The sequence below is a fragment of the Cyanistes caeruleus genome, chromosome 4 (assembly GCF_971803275.1).
Source record: "Cyanistes caeruleus chromosome 4, bCyaCae1.hap1.1, whole genome shotgun sequence".
Lineage (NCBI taxonomy): Eukaryota > Metazoa > Chordata > Aves > Passeriformes > Paridae > Cyanistes > Cyanistes caeruleus.
Genome location: NC_141704.1, coordinates 47,597,593 through 47,617,875, shown reverse-complemented (window position 1 = coordinate 47,617,875; position 20,283 = coordinate 47,597,593). Strand labels below are relative to the sequence as shown.

The 20,283-nt window shown below is 37.5% G+C and overlaps 1 protein-coding gene across 6 annotated transcripts in view; it reads left to right on the top strand.

Annotated features, from left to right (window-relative positions):
* The window catches only part of CPSF6 (cleavage and polyadenylation specific factor 6), a 31,976-nt gene that overhangs the window by 3,450 nt on the left and 8,243 nt on the right, over positions 1–20,283 (top strand). The window contains exons 2-11 of one of the 6 annotated variants that reach the window (XM_086884443.1): positions 7,160–7,369; positions 8,509–8,612; positions 9,355–9,500; positions 10,165–10,338; positions 11,495–11,999; positions 13,218–13,310; positions 14,315–14,430; positions 14,770–14,923; positions 15,519–15,710; positions 15,846–17,288. In XM_086884443.1, coding sequence (XP_086740569.1) covers positions 7,160–7,369; positions 8,509–8,612; positions 9,355–9,500; positions 10,165–10,338; positions 11,495–11,999; positions 13,218–13,310; positions 14,315–14,430; positions 14,770–14,923; positions 15,519–15,705 — 1,689 coding nt within the window. In that variant the 3' untranslated portion in view covers positions 15,706–15,710; positions 15,846–17,288. Of the gene's footprint in view, positions 1–7,159; positions 7,370–8,508; positions 8,613–9,354; positions 9,501–10,164; positions 10,339–11,494; positions 12,000–13,217; positions 13,311–14,314; positions 14,431–14,769; positions 14,924–15,515; positions 15,711–15,845; positions 17,289–20,283 lie in introns of those variants that run through there. The other 5 variants (XM_086884441.1, XM_086884442.1, XM_086884440.1 and 2 more) reach the window with 5 other exon arrangements.

Here is a 20,283-nt window from a genome sequence, read left to right as displayed (position 1 = left end):
GGATAATGAGGAGCTTGTGCAGGAGGCCAGTTTGGGTCTGACTTGAGGCTGCCTGCCAGTTTGGCCAGCAAACTGGGTTGCTTTTTTATAGTCATAAAGATTTGACCATGTGTTGTCAAATTCCCTGATGCTCTGATCAGCTTTGCATTTTCAGACTTGGGAGTTTTTTCCCACATGTGCATGTAGTTAAACAGTAAAAACTTTTATTATACACATATATATACATAAAAATCTTTCTGGTCAGAAAGAGGATGCAAAAGAATTTAAGGGTATCATATTTTAATGCTGTGGAAAAGATGCTTGCTTTGTTTATACTCTTAATGAGTAAACTTGGATAGTTGCATTGTGAATATGTCTAAACTTGCCGGTAGTGTTCTATTTTGGTATTTAAACGCTAACAAATTAGGGATGAAAGACTTTTAACTTTGCATTTTGTAGCTGGATAATAAAGCTGATTTAGATGGAAAGAACAGTTAAGAGACTAGTTATCTGAAAACTACAGTATCTTAGAAATGTGTTAGTTACTGTCTTGACTTCAGATCTGTAACACAAAGGAAATTTTTTTTTTGTATGTGATAAATAATAAAAGCTAGCATTTAGTGGCTACTAAAGGCCAGTTATTAAAAACAGCCTTTATATTGAAAAGACAAGTGTCTTATCATGGGAGGGGATGGACACATTGTGGTATAATAAATTTCTGCTCAGTAGGGCTGTCCTGGTCAGAAAAAACATAACCTGCATCTATTATAAAGTATGTCCACAATACCTGACAGCATTTTGCCAGTTCTGCTGCAGGGGGTCCTGGGAAAACAACTTCTGTATATTGGTAAATATCAAACTCCAGAAAAACTTCAGGCCTTCTTATCTCACATCTCTTTAATGTGAACAGTGATACTGTGTATGTTTATTTTTGTTTGTATTTTTTTTACTACTTGTGAATTTCTAGTTATTTTTTGTAACTCTGTAATTACTCTGTAATTTTTAGTTACAAGGGATCATGTTGCTTAAATTTTAGTGCTGTGCCAGTTGTAGTGCCAAGAGCATTTGGGCCTGTAGAGTAAATGTGAATCCTGTGGTCAAAGAAACTTGTCCAATTCTGCCATAGGCAGTTTACTATCTTAGAAGTATCAAAGGCTGCCTTTTTTGTTAATGTTCCAGTTTGTATGTTCAGACAGTTAATCAAGACCAGAAAGATTCTTGTTTGTTATTCAATTCTACAAATTTATTAAGTGAGGATACTAAAATGTGCTTAGAGTTTTTTGGCCACAAATATGGTAACTTGAGTGAAAAAAAAACCACTAAGAGGGAATCTGGATAGTTTAGTTTTTTGTTTTTTGTTTTTTGGATTTTTTTCCCCAGAAGCAACAGTAAATGTTTTTCATGAAACTTTATTTACCTTACTGATTTTTTAAAATGTGTTTTTGGAAGTGTAAGTTAGTGTTTAACTCTTAAATTGGACAAAGTTTTGCAGAAAAAGCAAGTCTAACAGATGTGTGAAGAGCTTTAAGAAATTTTGCTTAACAACAACAAAAGGCATTTTCAAAACAGCACTTGTAAAGGAAGTAAGTGATTCTCTGCAGCTCAGAGGAGTATGACCATTAAGTTCCAAAAAAAGAAATAACATGTTAAGCTTGTCCCTTCTGGACATGAAGTTCTTTAAGTTCATGGCTTTCATATGGGAATGCTTCACCCAATTCCACCTTTTAGCACAGAATGTGGAATTTCAGTCCTGATATTATGATAAAAATATTTCAGACTTTATCAGCATTTATTCAGTATTTTCAGGTCTAGTTAAAATGTAGACTTTGGAAATGCATTGCTGTCTGATTTGGTTTTGGAGGGGGGCAGAACAGGGACGCTTACTTTATTTCTTAGCACATTTATCTGGAAGATTGGGAGTTACAGTAATTGAGAAGAAATAATTTTTCTTCATGCTTGATGTCCTTCCTGTAACTAAGGAAGCTGGAAGAGGTCAAAGCTGGTTCCTGATACCGGCAGAGCTGAGACTGGAGAAGTAACACTTCCTGTACTTTTTTTACTCTTCTGCATCTAGGAAGGAAGGGTGTGTTTAGGTAAGTTTCCACAGAACATGTATGAAGGAGAAAGGGTTGTTGGATCTTGTGCAACATCCACCAGGACACCTCTCTTCTGTCTACACTTGGAGTTGCTGGTTCAGATCATTCTTAATCATCTAAGCACACACCTTGCTGACAGATGAGTAACTGAATGAATTTCATGCTGGATGCAAAAACAGCACGATGGGAGAAGAAATTCTAGTAAACAACATCAGGTTTTCTCTTGTGTCTTTATTTATTTAAATTAAAACACTGATGCTATTGGGCCTGCCCTGCCCCCTCTCAATTATATGCAGACTCTGCTGCCTTAATAATTCTCTCCACGATGGAGATCTGAAAGCCTGTATGATACAAACAATCTATTTCAAAGGAGTTTGTTGTCGCTATGGGAGCGCAGCAGAGCTGTGGACTGCTGCCCACTCTGGTGTTTTGGCAATGCTGGCCTCAAAGAGATATTAGTGTACATACATCTGCTGTAAGTTTGGTGATTGTGTTTTTGCATCTGTCTACCAAGACTAGATTCTACTTCCCTGAAGTCATCATTCATTTACTCAGATGACTAGAGTTACTGCACATTTAGCAGAGGACTTCCTTAATTGCCTTGTGGCATCAACCTTAATCCAGCTGTAAGATGTCATGTTTAGGCCTGTCTCAGGCAGTTCTGTGTGCCTGATTTCATTAGTTATGGTGATAGGAGGAATCAACTGAGAACGGGGTAGATGAGGTGAAATATGAAACCCTTAATTTAATTGTGATAAGCTTGCCTTTGGAGAGAGATTTTTCTATTGAAGTTTATGGGATAATTCAGTTTACTAGGGATTAAATGTACTTGATTGACAATGACAAAACTCAGTTTACCTGTTTGTTGTTTTGGTTTTTTTAAAATTATTTGGTTTAGTTACACTTTCACTGTATGAGCAGTAGTTGATAATATTTTTATATTTCCAAGACAGTGGATCTTTTGATCATGATTGTGGCTATCTTGGGTTAACTGCAAACACTGCCAGCTTTGCAGCCTGTTTGTGGAGTCCAGCTTGGTTCTCTCTAGCTGCCGTATATGGTACCTTGAACTATTCTGTGTGGGATGCTTCTGTGAGTTTCTGAATACAAATTCATAGTAGATGCTGAAATATCTCTGATACCAAAACCTGGCAAAGCAGTTTCTGTTCTGGAGCAGGGTGTGAGAGTCCAGTAAAGTGGGGAAAGTTGGCTCAGAGGGATAATTGCTGCTTGTGAATGGACTGGGCATTGGTCAGCAGGTGGTGAGCATCAGTGGTTACGCATCACTTGACTCACTTGTGCATTATTTCATCTCTTTCTGTTGTCTTCTTTTTCATTATCATTTCTTTTTCATTATTTCATTAAATTTTACTCTATTTCAGTTATTAAACTGTTCCAGTCTCAACCCACAGGTTTTGCCTTTTCACCAATTCTCTTCCTCTGTTCTACAGGGTTTGGGGGCTGGAGTGAGCAAGTATCTGTGTGGTACTTAGTTACCAGCTGGAGTTAAGCCACAATAGCCCTTTTTTTGTCACCCATCCTGGGGCTTGACAGGTTTAGGAAACAACAACTCTGACTAGAACATGCTAGAACAAAATTGTTACAAGCATTTGTTATATATATTTGTTATTTGTTAATAGTCATTGGACACAATGTTGTTTCTATGCTCTCAGTTGTTCTCCATGTTCTCAGAGCTCCATCGTTTAACTCCTTACTTCCAGTGTGTCCTCCCTTTTGTGCTGTTTATCACCTGTGGGAACTGGACTGAGGTTATTGTGTTGTGTTTTAACATAAGCAATCTGGTCTAGTGGAAGATATTCCTGCCCACAGCAGGGGGCTTGGAACTTTAAGGTTTCTTCTAACCCAAGGGATTCTGTGCATCAACCCATGAACCTGTGAGCACTGGTGTGTAACAACAGAATTGCTGGTTGTAAAAGTAATCTGTTACTTGTACTCAGCTCTGCTTTTGTCTTTGTACTTTGTAAGTGATCTACTGGAAACTATCAATGATTACACCTTTTACCTTTCATCCTCTGAGTTAACCTATGGAGGAGACATGATCCCACATCTTTGTCTTCTCTGCCTGGCTAATGACAGTAGCTCTTGAAATTTTTTTTGTATCCTTGGGATGTTGAAGCAAGCATGGCCCTATTGCTAGGAACCGTGATTGTATGTCAGGTCTTGTTTAGGGTTAGACAACTATTTGCAGCTACACAAACCTTGTGACAGGCACTGTGGCTACTCAGACCTTGGTGGCAGGTGCTGGAGGTGCTCAGACCCTTGCAATAGATGATGCACCTGAACCAGAGCACCAACCCCCTGCCAGTGTCAGTCACCCCTTTCCACCAGAAGAAATGGACATGAGAGATTGTTTAGTAAAGGAGAACAAAGCAGGGCCAGCACAAGAATAGGAGGAAGAGGCAGAACAAGAGGGAACCACTCAATCCCTATCCTTGAGAGAGCTGTGGCATATGCAAAAAGATTTCAGCCGTCACCCAGGTGAGCAGGTGATCACCTGACTGCTTGGATGCTGGGTGACAGGGCTATGAGCCTGGAATGAGGGGGTGGGGAAACCAAGCAGCTGGGATCACCTTCTAAGGAAGGAGGCAGTGACAAGGCGATTGGCAAAGGGCCACAAGTCCTCAGCCTTTGGGAGCTGACTCCTGTGGAGTGTGAAGGAAAGACATCCCTTTGAGGAAGATTTTCCATGTCACCCAGAGCCACCACAGAGGTATCTAGTGTCTTTGTTATGATCCAGTGTGCAGTCACCCACAGACCCAGAAGAATTCTAGTGCATGTGATCCTTGTGGCAGAAACTTGTCCAGAGTATGCCATTTCCATGTGCTGGGTTTGCAGGGCTGTGTGGATCCTATGGCCTGGCATGTCAGGCCCACAGGAGTGAAAGGCTCTGGTGTTCAGGGTACCCCAATGCCATCCAGCTCTGCAGGAGCAGAACCTATTTCTATTTCTGGAGAAAGAAAGGGGGAACCCAGCAGCTGATTGAACTGGAGGCTGAAGTGAGCCTGACTGGTAAAGTGTGGCAAAAACACCCCCCATGTCTGGCCCAGAGTCTCTGTGCATCCCTGGCATAGAGTATCTTTGCAGAAGGTATTTCAAGGACCCAAAAGGTGTGAGTTCAGTACCACTGCCTTGGAGGTGGAGGAAGCCTGCCTTGCCTGTTCTCTTCTGTTGGGCTTGCTGAAGGTCAGAGAACAGGTGCTGGTTGCTACCACGGTGTTGCACTGAGACACCATTGTTCCCATTCACAAGCTGATTTGTCAACTGGAGAGTCAAGCAGTGATCAGCAGGATCATATGGCCAGTGTGGAAGTATAATGGAGAGTGGAGTCTGACCGTGAACTATGGCAGCCTGAATGAAGTCACACTGTGTCTGAGTGCAGCTGTACTGGACTCATTGATAGGAGCTGCAGCCCAGAGTTGCCAAGTGGTTGGCCACAATTGACATTGCTAATGTGTTTCAATACCTTTGACAGCCCACAATTCTCTTTCGCTTGAAGGAATATCCAGTAGATCTGTAATCCAGCGCCTCAGGGGTGGAAACATAGTGCTAATTCTATGGACTGATCCAGACTGCATTGGAATTGGGATGAAGCTCTGGAGTACCTGCAATACATTGATAATAACATCATGTGGGGCTATACAGTAGCTGAAGTTTTAGAGAAAGGGAAGAAAATAGTTCTAATTATTCCAAAAGCTGATTTTGCCATAAAACATAGTGAGGTCAAGGGACTTACATGGGAGATTGAATTTTTAGGAGTAAAATGGCAAGATGGATGTTGTCAGTTGCCAATGGATGTGATAAACAAAACAGCAGCAATGTCTCCACCAACTAACGAGCTTTCTTAGGTGATGTGGGTTTTTGGAGAACACACATATTCCAGATTGCAGTCTAATTGTAGGTCTTCTTTGTCAAATGACCTGGAAGAAGAATGATTTCAAATGAGGCCTTGAGCAACAACAAGGTTTTGAGCAAATTAAATGGAACCTAGTTCATGCAACAGCCCCCAGGCCAGTCTGGGTAGGGTAAGATGTAAAAATATGCTTTATACTGCAGCCAGGGCAAATGGCCCTACAGGCAGTGCCTGGCAGAAAGCACCAGGGGAGAGTCTGGTCCTCTCTTTTGGAACTGGGGACACAGAGTATCTGAGGTCTCCTATACTCCAGCTGAAAGAGATACTGGAGTCTAATCAAGGGACTTGAGCTGCTTTGGAAGGGATTGGTGCTGAAGCACAGCTCCCCAGCGACTGCCAGTGCTAGGCTGGATGTTCAAATGGAGGGTGTTCTCTACACATCATGCAGCTGGTGCGACATGAAATAAGTGGGTTGCTGTGACCTCAAACAGGAAGTCCCGGTTGCCCAGGAACCTTAGAAATTATCATGGACTATCTAGAAGACAGAGATTTCAGAATATCATCAGGGGAGGAGATAACACGTGCTAACAGGGCCTCATTGTATAATAAACTACCATAAAATGAGATGCAATATACCTTGATGCGTCCTGCTGTGTTATAGGAAAGCATCAGATGGAAGAGCATCATGCCCAATACATAAACTTGTGGAAGTTGGATAGAAGGGGCTGATCACTGCTCAGGGACTGGCAGTTGATTGCAGTCTTTTAACTATACTTATCCCACAGGTTTTACCTTTTTTCTAATTTTTCTCACCCATCCCATGGAGTGGTTGAGGAGGCAGGAGTGAGCAACTTTGTGGTACTTAGTTGCTATCTGGGATTAAACTATGATACTTCTACATTCTAATGTATTCAATTCTGGGAGTAGGGTTTGTAGATTTTTTTAATTTCTGCTTATATTGCAAGGGCAAAAGTATTGGAATGGAAAACAGTGGCCAGAAGTATTTTTTTCCGCGTAAGTTTAGAATGTAATAGGAGTCATAAGACTTTTATAATGTTTGGATGTAGATGAAACTGGCACTTAGCTTTTCAGCGAGGATGTTGTGTAGGTGGTCTATCAGACTTACTGTGGAACATGGCAGTTATCACAACTTCTGCTTCAGTAAGTTTTAAATAAAATATTAATTATAATCAAGATACCTTTTTTATTTTAGGAGGCTGAATATGGTGGGCATGATCAGATTGATTTGTATGATGATGTAATTTCTCCATCTGCAAATAATGGAGATGCTCCAGAGGATCGTGATTACATGGATTCTCTTCCACCATCTGTTGGGGATGATGTAGGTAAAGGAGCTGCACCAAATGTTGTCTATACGTATACTGGAAAGAGAATTGCCTTGTACATTGGAAATCTCACTTGGGTAAGTATCTTAACTGCTGTTTAGTTGTAGATGGGAATTTTAATTATAAACCTAATTATTTGTAAAATTTTTTTGCTTTAAAATGTTTTATATGAAGTATTATGTGTATCAAAAACCATTGATTTTGATAAAAATTGATTTTGTTTTTGTTGTTGGTTTGATTTTCTTTAATTTTTATTTGTGATTGTGGGGTCATTTTTCTTTTTACCTGAAATTTGGAGAGCCTGTCATGATGTCTTAAAAATCAAGAAAGTCTTCAGTAAATATAAACTTTAGAGTATCTGTCATGTTTTAAGTGTTATGAAAGAATATTTGTCCTACTATGTTCTTAAGGTTTTCAGAGAACCAAATGAAAGGAAAACAAGTTTAAACTATTAAATACTTCATACCTGTAAATACTTCAAGGTTACAAACAAAATTTTTAGTCAACTCTTGCTAAAGATTTTAGTTTAAAAGGAGGTTGAAGGTTCTCTGGGATTTTCTTGAAATTACTTTTCACATTTTTCCAGGGCCTTTTCCATCGGCAGTGACTCTTTCAGCATAACTCTTTTCAGGTATTTGTCTTGAGGCTTATTTCTCCATCCAAGAAGAACAGGTTTATGATAACTCACTGAACTGCAGTCGCCCTTAGGACAATTACCTGTATAGAACTAAAGCATTTTAAAATTGCAGCTAAGCAAACAGTGCAAAAGCTGGTCAGTAGCTGAATTAAATGGAGCTTTTATCTGTTTACATGAAATCAAGTTCTTCAGGGCCCACATATGCAAAATTCTCTTTTAAAAGATAAATAAGAATATGAGTTTTCATTTCTGATAATTTCTTACTGTAGGTGGCTTTTTTATTAGTTATTACAGTATTTCAGGAGCTAATAGGTAAGTAAAGAACCTGACTCTTAAGTTGTCCCATTTTGAAGTACATGAATGGAATCAGTAAAACGTGCATGAATTAACTGAACTAATTGTTGAATTGTAAAATAAAAGTGACTACTCCAAAAGTCAGAATATATTGACAACCTGAGTAAAGTATTCCTCTGGATCAATTTCACACACACACACTTGAAAATCCATGGAAAATTTAGTTGCCCTTTGCCTGGTGTTTTAGATAAGCTCTCATAGTTAAATATTAAAAATATTTTTCAGTGGACAACAGATGAAGACTTAACTGAAGCAGTTCATTCATTGGGGGTAAATGACATTTTGGAGATAAAATTTTTTGAAAATCGTGCTAATGGCCAGTCTAAAGGGTAAGAACTTGTAATTTGTTTTTTCTATATGTGGACTGAAGTTTGGGAGGGGAAGGAATTCTCAGTTTTCATAATTGTCAATCTTTGAACTGCTTATCTTAGCTTATTGATCCAGAAATGATTTGGCATATAATTTATTACTAATGACTTTAATTTCAGGTATAAGTTTTTGTGATGGTATTGTATGTCTTATTATTTTGTGAGTTAAATCTTACTGGTCATTTTCATTTAAGACTATTCCTAGATTTTTAATTGGTGTGGTGGTGATGCTTGTTTTTCTTCAGTGTAAAAGTTGTTCCCCCACCCTTCGTTATTCAATCTTTCTTTACATCTTTATTGTCCATTAGCTGTTTAAAATAAGTGCCTGAGCCCATTTTGCAGTGACAACCTAAATTTCACTGCGTGAATGTGGCAAAAGTCTCTTTAGCAGCAACGAGCATACAGTGTATGCTTAATAACTTGGTCATATGAATTCATTATGTAGTCTGTTGATACTTCACCAAAAAGCTGCCTTGTTGTGATAAATTTTGATGCGTCTTGTACTTGCTCTTTTGTTTCCTTCTTTTGTGTCATCCTAGGATAAGTTACTTTATCTGTTCTGAAAACTGGACTAAAACCTGTGAGACATTTTCTGTGTCTAGCTTGTCAAGTATCCTTTTGCATACTGTGTGTAATCTTTTTCATGAGGTGTCAGGATGTCAGAAAATGAACAAATTGTGTAACTTTTTTTGTTTCCTCTCAGGTTTGCCCTTGTGGGTGTGGGATCGGAAGCATCCTCCAAAAAATTGATGGATTTGTTGCCTAAAAGAGAATTGCATGGGCAGAATCCAGTTGTAACTCCGTGTAATAAACAGTTTCTGAGTCAATTTGAAATGCAGTCAAGGAAAAGTAAGCTTTACTTAAGTGCTGTCTTGGAAAAGCAGAAAAAGTAGAGTGGCAGGTTTTTAGTGCAGTGTCTTACAATTTCTACACAGTTTAAAATAGCCATAAAGTACTTAGAGTCCAGATGAATGAAGTTATCTTTGTTTAATTAAACCACTTCATACACTGAAGAGTTGCTGCATTCTGAAAGAAGGTTGCAGCTTCATGCAGTTCTTGTCTTAACACGCTGGAGATGCTTTCTCAAATTCTTTTAGATGTAATTTAAAAAAAAAAAAAAAGCACAAGAGCATTTAGAAATTTAACATTTGTAAACAAACTGGACTAAATTCTAATGTGTGGATGGTCTGTATTTACGATAGAATGGGGAAGAGAAGGTTCCATGTTGTAGCCATTTGTGAGGCTCCATTTTAGCACCTCTTTTATTTCCCAGTGTGGACTTGGACTTCATTGAATGAAGGACTGGCAGACTCTCCAGATCCTCTCCTTTAGTATAAGGCATAATATTTTAGCAAAGAATATTTTCCTCCCCAGATGCATTGGGTTTGGGTAAGGGGAGCAAGTTGGTGCTCGTAAGGTCATGCTTTAGCACTGCATAAAACTTCAGATCAAGTGTTGAAGTAATTTAACCTGTTTTCATCTATGTAATGACACTTCTGTTTTTCCATTGCAGCCACACAGTCTGGCCAGATGTCTGGGGAAGGTAAAGCTGGTCCCCCAGGAGGAAGCTCACGAGCAGCATTTCCACCTAGTAATAGAGGTCGGGGCCGTTTTCCAGGTGCCATTCCAGGTGGAGACAGATTCCCTGGACCGGCAGGGCCAGGAGGGCCACCACCGCCTTTCCCAGGTAAAATTATGCATATATGGAGTTCCAATATTGTGTTTCAATGTGGCATACTTATTTGGGAAATGATAAAGGCAATTCAGTAATAAGCCACAATCAGTGTTCACAGCTAGACTGTAGGATTTGACTGTTCCTTTGTGGATATTCTACAGGGAGTTGTACCTAAGTAAATTTGGTAGCAAGACAAGAGCTTTTTTAGATACATTCTTTATACTATGTCAATATACATATTTAAGTATGAAAAAAATAAAAATGGATCATGTTAGCAGGTAAATTTGGCTTTAGTATAGTGTAGCTGAGATTTTCTGATTTGCTATATGTGCTGAGAATGCCTGTGTTGCAGTATAAAGTAACTAATTTCCTTATTGTACAAGTTTGCATGTGATGAGAAATTCAGCTTTGATTCATGCCCACTGACAGGTCAGTTAGTAGGCACTTTAAAACAGCAGAAATTTGAAGAGGAGGTCTTCATGTTTAGTTAGGTATCTGATATAGAAAAAAAATCTATTAAACAGTTAGGTTTGCAGTGCAGTGAAGTTCTTTTTAGAGCTGACATATTTTTTAGTAAATGTCATTCAGTAATAGATTGTCTACCAACAGTCCAAGGGATGTAGTCAAATTGGTAAAACAGTACTGAGAATCTAAAAGAAGGTTTCAATACAGCATCTACATTACTTTCTCTAATACAGCTTCTCCCATATTTTTAATATGTATTTTATCTTAAGCCCCTATGAAAAACTAGCTGCAGTAAGATGCAATGTTTTCTGGCTTTTGTAATCTTCTTGTGGGTTTTGGAAACAACAGCAGGTGATTAAGTGATTTGAGGAGGGCAGTTGTCAGTTTTAAAGATAATGTTGTTCTTTTTAGATATCTCTAGATATCTAGTATCAATAGATACAGATAAGTTAAAAATTTTCTAGGCTGCTGGACCCAAAGCAGGAACACACGTCTTGTACATGTTGCACGGTGTTCAGGGAGGGAGGGTTGGTTTCTTTTTAGTCATTGTTTTTAAGGATAAAAAAAAAAAAAAGAAGAATTTTGAATAATTTTATTTCTTTGTATTTATTCACTCAATTTTATTTATTTGGTTTTTTTTCTTTTGTTTTTTTTTTTTTTTTGGTTTTTTGTTTGTTTTTGTTGTTTTTTATTTTTATTTTAGCTGGACAAACTCCCCCACGTCCACCCTTAGGTCCTCCTGGCCCACCAGGCCCACCAGGCCCTCCACCGCCTGGTCAGGTCCTCCCACCTCCATTAGCTGGACCTCCTAATCGTGGTGATCGTCCACCGCCACCAGTTCTGTTTCCAGGACAGCCTTTTGGTCAGCCTCCACTTGGGCCACTTCCTCCAGGTCCTCCACCACCAGTTCCAGGTTATGGGCCACCACCAGGTCCACCACCACCTCAGCAGGGTCCACCTCCACCTCCGGGTCCATTTCCCCCTCGTCCGCCTGGCCCTCTTGGGCCACCCCTGACTCTTGCTCCTCCTCCACATCTCCCTGGGCCACCGCCAGGTGCTCCACCACCAGCACCACATGTGAATCCAGCTTTCTTCCCCCCACCTGCCAATAGTGGCATACCCACTTCAGACAGCCGTGGTCCACCTCCGACAGATCCATATGGCCGACCTCCACCATATGACAGAGGTGACTATGGGCCACCTGGAAGGTGAGTTCTTTTAGTCTAATGTGTTTGGGTAGCAGATTTTACTCCTCTTGTTGGAAGCATTTGATTTTTCCCTTTTAATGAAAATGTTAGGAACAATTAGAAGTAGGGCCAGAAGGGATCCCACCAATCTTGTCGTTTGCCCCTCTTAACTTCTCCAAGGGAATAAATCTGAGAAACATGTTTGCTGCAGGAAGAAAATCCTGAAATGCAACACCAGTAATCTCACTTCCCTTTTCAGCTCTGAACTGTTTGTCTTTGCTGTATTTGGCAGTGTCATCATTTCATGTGTTCTACATGTAAACTTATATATCACTTCTTATGCAGCAGCTTCTGGTTGTGCTTCTGTCTTAACTTGAAATTCTGACTTTTATCTGTATCATCGTGCTTTGCAGGCTGCCTTTTAAGAATGCTCTGGAGTTTTCTTTTTCAAATATGTGCATATGTTGAGGTCATACCAAGCTCATACCATATTCATCTTTCAGCAGCATTGCTTGTCCCTTTTTTCTTCAGGATTTAATTAAAACTTTAGTATTTGTCTTAAAAGCCAGATGTGAATTTACTGCAAGACTTTTACATTCCTTTCCTATCAAGATGTTTCTGCTCATTTGGTGCAATCTTGCTGTGTTTGTAGCAGTGGCTTTTCCTGTGTTTAATCCTCTCTGGGACAGAGTTCTTAAGTCCCTGACTTTACTTGTCAAGTTTTTCACATCTTGTTTGAAACATCTTTTTCATCCGTGATTTCAAGCATCCCTGTCTTGCTGCTGTTTCTTGATTTTCACCATACTTGTATTTGTCAAAAATTTTGGCATAAATTGTAAGAGAGACGGTTTTACGTAGTTAGATTTGTATTTTTTCAGTAGTAATTGTACTGCTAGCATAAGACACACTTTCCTGGCTTAAAATGTTTCCTGCAAAGATGCTGTGCTTTGGTTCTTTTTTTACCACAAAGTTTAATGCCCCCCAAGCATTTGTACATGTGATGTTCATACGAAAATGACTATAGAAATTCAAGCATTTGGCTTAATTGCCTGAAATATAAGACTAGAAGGTGTTGGGTGTTTTTTGATGGACAAAATCAAGGTTGTCTGCAGTTTGTAGAATGTCTGGGGAGGGAAGGAGTGGGAATAGGACAGTATAACTTACTGTCCAGTATTTTCATTAATAATGTTGAAGCTATCATCCATAACTATTTAAATTGTCATTAATTATATATCATAGGCGTTTCACTGGAAATAACATGTCCATAAGAGAAAAATTACATATTCCATTCTATGGGAGGCACACGAAAAATAATACTCAAAACTCAGGGAGGTATGAATTTTTAGACATTTCCTCTTATGCTAAACTGGCTATAGGATCTTGTTCCACTTCTTGCAATTAAGAGGATAGCATTGCTTATTATTCTGCATTTTCTTTCTACCAGAAGAACTAACACTGTTCTAGAAATATCAAGCAGTGGGCCAGTTTGACAGTCTCAGCATTTTTCTCTTAACACATTTCTCCAAATTTTCTATGTGACACAGAGACTGCCTAATAGGACACTGCAAAACTTTTGGGAAAATTTAGGTTTACTTCTGTTACTTTGCAAACCCTCTATAGGTAGCTGATAATTGAAGTGTAATGAGTATGAGGATTCTGCTTTATTGCTTCCTCCTTACTGTGACTAGTAGGGAGATTAAATTGGAGTACCTTGAACTTGACCAGAAATTTAAAAAAAAACAAACAAAATTGCTGTAAAATGATGACATATCATTCGAAAAATTGAGTGTTTTAAAGATAACTACATTTGTTTTTCAAAAGTTACAGCATTCTGGTCTTAGTTAAGATCTGGGAAACAGGATCATATAGTTCTGATTCCAGTACTGTTATGAAAATTTTCTCTAATTTTGCTCAAAGCTGCATTGCCTATGTACATGAATTTCCACATCCATTCAGCTGGGAATATCTATTTATGTACCTTCAAGGATTTTATAAAAATTGTAAATATTTGTCAAGCACAATATTAAGTGCTGCTGAATGTTTGAAATAAATGGGATGAAAAAAAAAAGTCTGCTTATACAGCAATGTCTTAATTGTTTTTTTGGGATTTTTTTGTTTGGTTGGTTTGTTGGGATTTTCTGTTTGGTGTTTTTTTTTTAAGCTTTCAGGATTTTATACTGTAACGATGGTCCTTAACAAAAACCAAAACCAAACCCAGATCCTGCTTTCTTTTCTGTTTGTCACTGCTTAAAGTTGCAAACTTGGATTGTTGAAATTGCAATGATAGCTTCTGAGGTTTTCCTTAACCTTTTAAATACTAGTTTTATTGCTTGCAGAGAAATGGATGCTGCGAGGACACCTCTAAGTGAAGCAGAATTTGAAGAAATCATGAATAGAAATAGAGCAATCTCAAGCAGTGCCATTTCAAGAGCTGTATCAGATGCCAGTGCTGGTTAGTAAAACTCAATTAATGTGTTTGCTATTCTACCCATCTGAAAAGAATTTATAGTTGTTTTTTTTAAAGTAGGAATCTGAAAGGCCTTAAGCCACATTTTCCTGATAGGGTGCTGAATTTAGGTACAACCTATGACTGATTTTGTACTGTGCTTCAGTCAGTTTCTAGGAAAACTTTCTGAGTACTGATCTGGACAGTATTTTAATATTTGATGCTACAGTAAAATATCTAGATGGGTGTTTAAGAGAAGATACTCAAAACAGTAATACTGTTGCAGATAAAAATCTGTGTTTTAATTTGCATAATTTTCTGATTCTGATCTTACATCATTTTCAGGGGACTATGGAAGTGCTATAGAGACCTTGGTAACTGCAATTTCCTTAATCAAACAGTCCAAAGTATCTGCAGATGATCGCTGCAAAGTACTTATTAGCTCTCTTCAGGACTGCCTTCATGGAATTGAGTCCAAGTCTTATGGTTCTGGATCCAGGTAAAACTTTCCTCTTCCATCTGCTTTTACTTAAAAAAGAGAAGGTGTAGTACAGGACTAATTTAGGCAGAAGAAACTAAGGCATGTAAGAAGTTAGTGATTTGCTGAGTTGCACAAGAAATATGTGAAGGAACCAAATAATAAGTCTTTCCTGAGCCTAGGAAAGCTGCCATTTAATTAACCTTCTTTTCAAAATTGATCTGACTAGCTTCAGTTTAACTCTTGGTTTTATTTAGTGGTTTTGGCTCACGTTTCCCATATGCAGAATAGCAGCCATGGTGTAGTGATCATTTGACATGTGGTGCATTTCTCCCAGCTGATTTCAGTCATCCTCCATTCTGAGTACGTGCTTCAACTTTTCCTTGCTACATTAGAAAGTGGGTGCCCCTTACTACCTGTAACTGAGTTCTTAGCCACCAGTTTGTGCCAGGTATCTTTAATGCTATAAACAAAAATATAGATGCATCACAATGAACAGATCTTTCCCTCATATGTGTTTTGGGTCAAATTTATACTCATGAGTAGACTACAAAACTGGCATGGGGATGACAAGTGTTTTGAAGAAAAAAATTAATGAAGTAATTTCTTTTAGAAGACGTGAGCGATCCAGAGAGAGGGACCACAGTAGGTCACGAGAAAAAAGTAGGCGCCACAAATCACGTAGTAGAGATCGTCATGATGACTATTACCGGGAAAGAAGCCGTGAGAGAGAGAGGCATCGTGATCGTGACAGAGATCGTGACAGAGAACGAGACAGAGAGAGGGAGTATCGTCACCGTTAAAGAAGGTGAGCATTTCTCTCATGTTCTTCAGCTTTACTGACTTACTAAAAGTAACCATTCTAGGTTTGAGATTATTTATACCATTCATGTCTGTATTTAAATGATCCTGCAGTATGTACTGAATCACTTTCTTGTTGCAGCACCTGACATGAACACAGGTAAGTAACAACAGGTAATTCACTGGTCTTGGGAGGGCGCAAGTATTTGTATAATTATCTTCTACATTCTGCATGCCACCTCTTGTTTTGGCTGATAATAGTGTTTCCAGTTTTTATGAAATGTGATTGAACCACTTCTTAAAAAGGCAGTAAGTCAGACTGTTCTCTTTGATCTTAAAAGACTATATTAATTTTATGGTTTTATTTCTTAATTGTATTTAAAAATACTAGTTTTGTATTTTAAAATATACTTGTGTAAGGACTACAGCATTTAGCCCTCCATAGATTGTGTTTGGATTATTTCAATGTCCACACAGTTATTGTCCGTGCACAGGTGCGGTGGTGATTTTGTGGGTTTTGGTATTTGTGGGTTTTGTTGTTTTGTTTTGTGTTGTTTTTGTTTTGTTGGTTTTTGGGTTTTTTTTCCCCCTGGTGAGTTTTAGTCAAATTCAGGAAATATAACCAGATTTTTCTCTATTTTGTGAAATATGACCTGTCAGTATCTTCTGCCTTCTAGCTAAATCCAGGTATTAACCTTCAGTAAAATTTATTATCAGTTGTTGCCCACCACCCTGATTTTTCAGCCTGTCCCCCTTCTGGTAGTAAAGTCATTTTCTGAAGACTAGTAAACAAATATATGACACTAGTATTGATTCTTTTCTGGTTGTCTAACTGTCTAACACGCTCTTTTATTTCATGTATCTGAAGTCTTCTATGCATCAAATGTCTAGACAGCTAGAGTAGCATGCTAAACAATAATTCTTTTCAATGTACTGCTTTAAAATACATAGAAATGTTTACATTATATCATGTAGCATTTTGAGGGTTGGGAATTAAAGCCACCCATAATTCCTTGTTTGAGAACTGAAGAGAAGCCAACCCTACCTAATAGTGATTCCCTAGTGGTCTTTTCCCTTTTTGGAAGAACTTCCACTACATCTACACTGAAATTGAAGCTTGTAAACGTGCCTGTCTGCCCAGCTTCCATTTCTTACATTTAACCTCAGATTTAGTTTCCAGATTTGCATGTGTTTTTTTATTCATGGAAGTTCATTTATAGATGTTACAGAGCAAAACTTATAGAAGTCAAATAAAATGTATAGTTTTAAGTGAAAATATAGTTCTGTTTGTGTTAAATGTCAGTTTTTCAGTCAGGCTTTTTGTGTCGCTGACACTCCTCTGGGAAAGAGCAAATTATGATAGTACATGCTCTAGTGTGTTGTGAATTAAGTGGGATGTTGTCTCAGGTTCTTACACCAGCAGGGGACACAAAAAGAAGTAACTGAGCTAGAGAAGGGGAGTCAAAGGCTTAAATAGGAAAGTAAAACATGGCAGCTGAAATAAAGTTGGCAGTGTATTACTGTTAATGCCACTTTTTGCCATTAAAAATAGATTGAAAGAAATATTTCTGGAATTTAGTAAAAATATCAACTCTGGTTCTTAATTGTAAGAAAGAGAACATAAAATTACATATATAGTGAAAGTAAATGTAATTTCTTTTGTTGAACTCGGTTTTTACCTTTTATAATAACTGCATATTTATGATATTTGCAAATAGTTGTTACTAATAGAGGTAACCATTGAGCTGAGTAATGGATGCATTTCCAGAGTGATTTCCTTCTGGTGGAGATGAGCAAACCACACTAAAGATGGTTAATTGCCTGGATTGAAAGATAATTTTTTTTAACCCATGACATAGTTTTACTAATCTAGCTTTAATTTTTGTGTGTTTAGTGTTGTGCACATAGATACAGATTTACTGTGCCAACTACAGATTTCCTACTCTTTTACCCCAAGAACATATATCAAACAGCATTAGGTTGCATTTTATAATTTCTGAAGCAGAATTTACACTGAGGCTGTGATTTCAGTCTCAGTTCAGGTGGGATTTATATTTGCAAGATCCTTCAGCTTTGTTGTGTGCTGGGACTTCTCTTTTCTTTCAAAAGGGTGTCTTGGTAAGATTCCCTTGTGTGAAGAAAACAGGTCCTAAGAACTTGATTTAAATGGCAAATTTAGTATACTACATGTAAATGAAAGCATTTGGTATTTTTTTAAGTTGTAAACATTGTGTCTTGTTGCTGTCTTAATGAAGAAGAGCTTTATTGTAGTTTTGTTTTTTATATATTGATACACACACACACACATAAAAGAAATGTAGTTATCTCCTGGTTTGTATGTTTCATTTTCACTAAGATGTATGTTCCCATACATTTTTTGTTTCATTTTTTACATTGAATAATAATCATAAACTGATTTAACACTCAGTCATTTAATAAATATCAACAGTGCTGAAACGAGTTATTCCCCATATTACTGTGTTTTGCCAGAAAACATGAAGTTGCCTCTGTGCCTACACCCTGTGAATGGCACCTATATTTCTCCTTATTGTGTACCTATAGTCATGACTGTGATACTGTACTGGCATTTTTTCCAAAGTGTTACACGTCTAGTTCAGAAGGATTCTAAGGGTCCATTGTGAAAACTTCTGTAAACAGTGAAATTCAGTTTGTACTGTATTATATTTATAGAGATGGGTTAAATTGGAATAACTTACAAAATATGTTTATAACAGTAAAACTCTAAAAAGTTTAGTTGTACCATATCAGGTGTTTACACTTCTGTTTGTACACTTCACAATTTAAAATTAAATTGTCGCAAGATTTGTGCCTTCACTTGAGTAAGATTTCATGTACATTGACAGTCCATTCTCTTGAATTACTATACACTGAATGCTTCCTTGGAACATCTTGCCTTTGCTCATAGAAAGCCTGTAAATATAAAAGATAACCATGGATTTAAGACAAATGTCTAACCTGTATTACTCCAAAAAAACTGAGAACCTAATAGAATGGGATTTAGAAGAATTAACAGCAAAATTAACGTGTACAAACAGAATAGTAATGTAACTTCATCAGCATGAATCCTGACTTATTAGGCAGAATTTTTTAACTGATAATCAATAATGTATTTCTAGCTGATACATTGTCCCAGTCTTAATCTGTCTGAATTTCTATAACTGCTGAATGTTAAGCTTTTCATTTTCTGTTTTTGTTACTGGGTTGATTGATTATTTCCTATTTAAACTGGATTTGGATTGAATTGCAAAGACAAAACCACAACATTGTAACAGTTGATATGTATGTAGACTTTGTATTCCATGTTTATTCTCTGATTTTTCTGCTCTCAAACCACTGTAAGCAAAATAATTTGAAGTCTGAGACTCATATTCTTCAAAAGCTGCTCTCAGATCACTCTGAAATTACTTTCAACTTTCAAGTGATTCAATGGTTGGAATTTTTTGTGTCAGTAGGAGGGGAAATGGTACTGATGGCTTACATAGTATTCATTATATTTTGCTTTTCTAAGTTGGAACGGTCCTGTAACTGTGCTAATAACCACTTAAACATCAAGTGAGGTATGAAATTAGCCTTTTAAGAAACCTTGTAATGAATTGGCAAATGGCTATTTTTAATAGGCTATTTTAATAATAAGTTTCTAGTTAATAAGTAAATCATGTGGTAACGTTGTTCAAGACCTGGGTATATACCTGTCTAGAATTATATCAGGTATTAGTCTTAAGCTATTATGAATATTGTTTACCTAATCTCTCTTTTTTTTTTTTTTTTAACTGTGTTTTATGTGGGGCTGGCACTATTCTTCTGTATTTAGCATTCACCAGATGCTTTGTGCATCTGACTCATGATTTGAAATACAGAATATCATGATAGAGGCAGGCAGTGCCACTGGTTTATGTGCTTCTTAAAGTCTATTTTACCATTACTCTGGTGCTTTGCAGAAACATAGAGTTTGTCTATTAATGTTCAGAGATGAATCTGATTTTCCTGAGGGTGAAACAAGGATTTAAAAAATAAACAGAATATCATTTGCTACTTATTTTCAAATGCATAACTTTAATTACCTTTTTCCCATGAATATGTTTCTGTAATTTTATTGACTTCTGAGGTGTCCTTAGACACACTTATATTTTTTTTCCTCATATCCTGGGCTTTTTTATTTGTGAATTCATTAGTTTTGACAAATTTGATCTGTGTGAAAATTCCCCAAGAAACTTACAGGTGTATGAAACACAGAAGTGAAAATGTTGGTTTGATGCAATGTTCTTCAAAGAATGAACAAAATTCACTTTTTTACTTTTGCTCATTGTGGTTTGAGAACTAAGATTTCTTTTTACAAAATAAAGGAGACACGTGAGAGATCTTAATTTTTTTTTTCCTGTGGGAGCTCAATCTACCTTTTTGTCTCTTCCTCATATATTAATGTGAAGAATACTTTCCAGTAATTCATATCTTTTTAATTTGTAAACTCAAGATTGAATTTTCTGACCGCACCTCTCTGTTCATCAGTTAGTTTTGGTGAATAGACAGGCTGGGATAATAGAAGAAAGATACCTGACAAA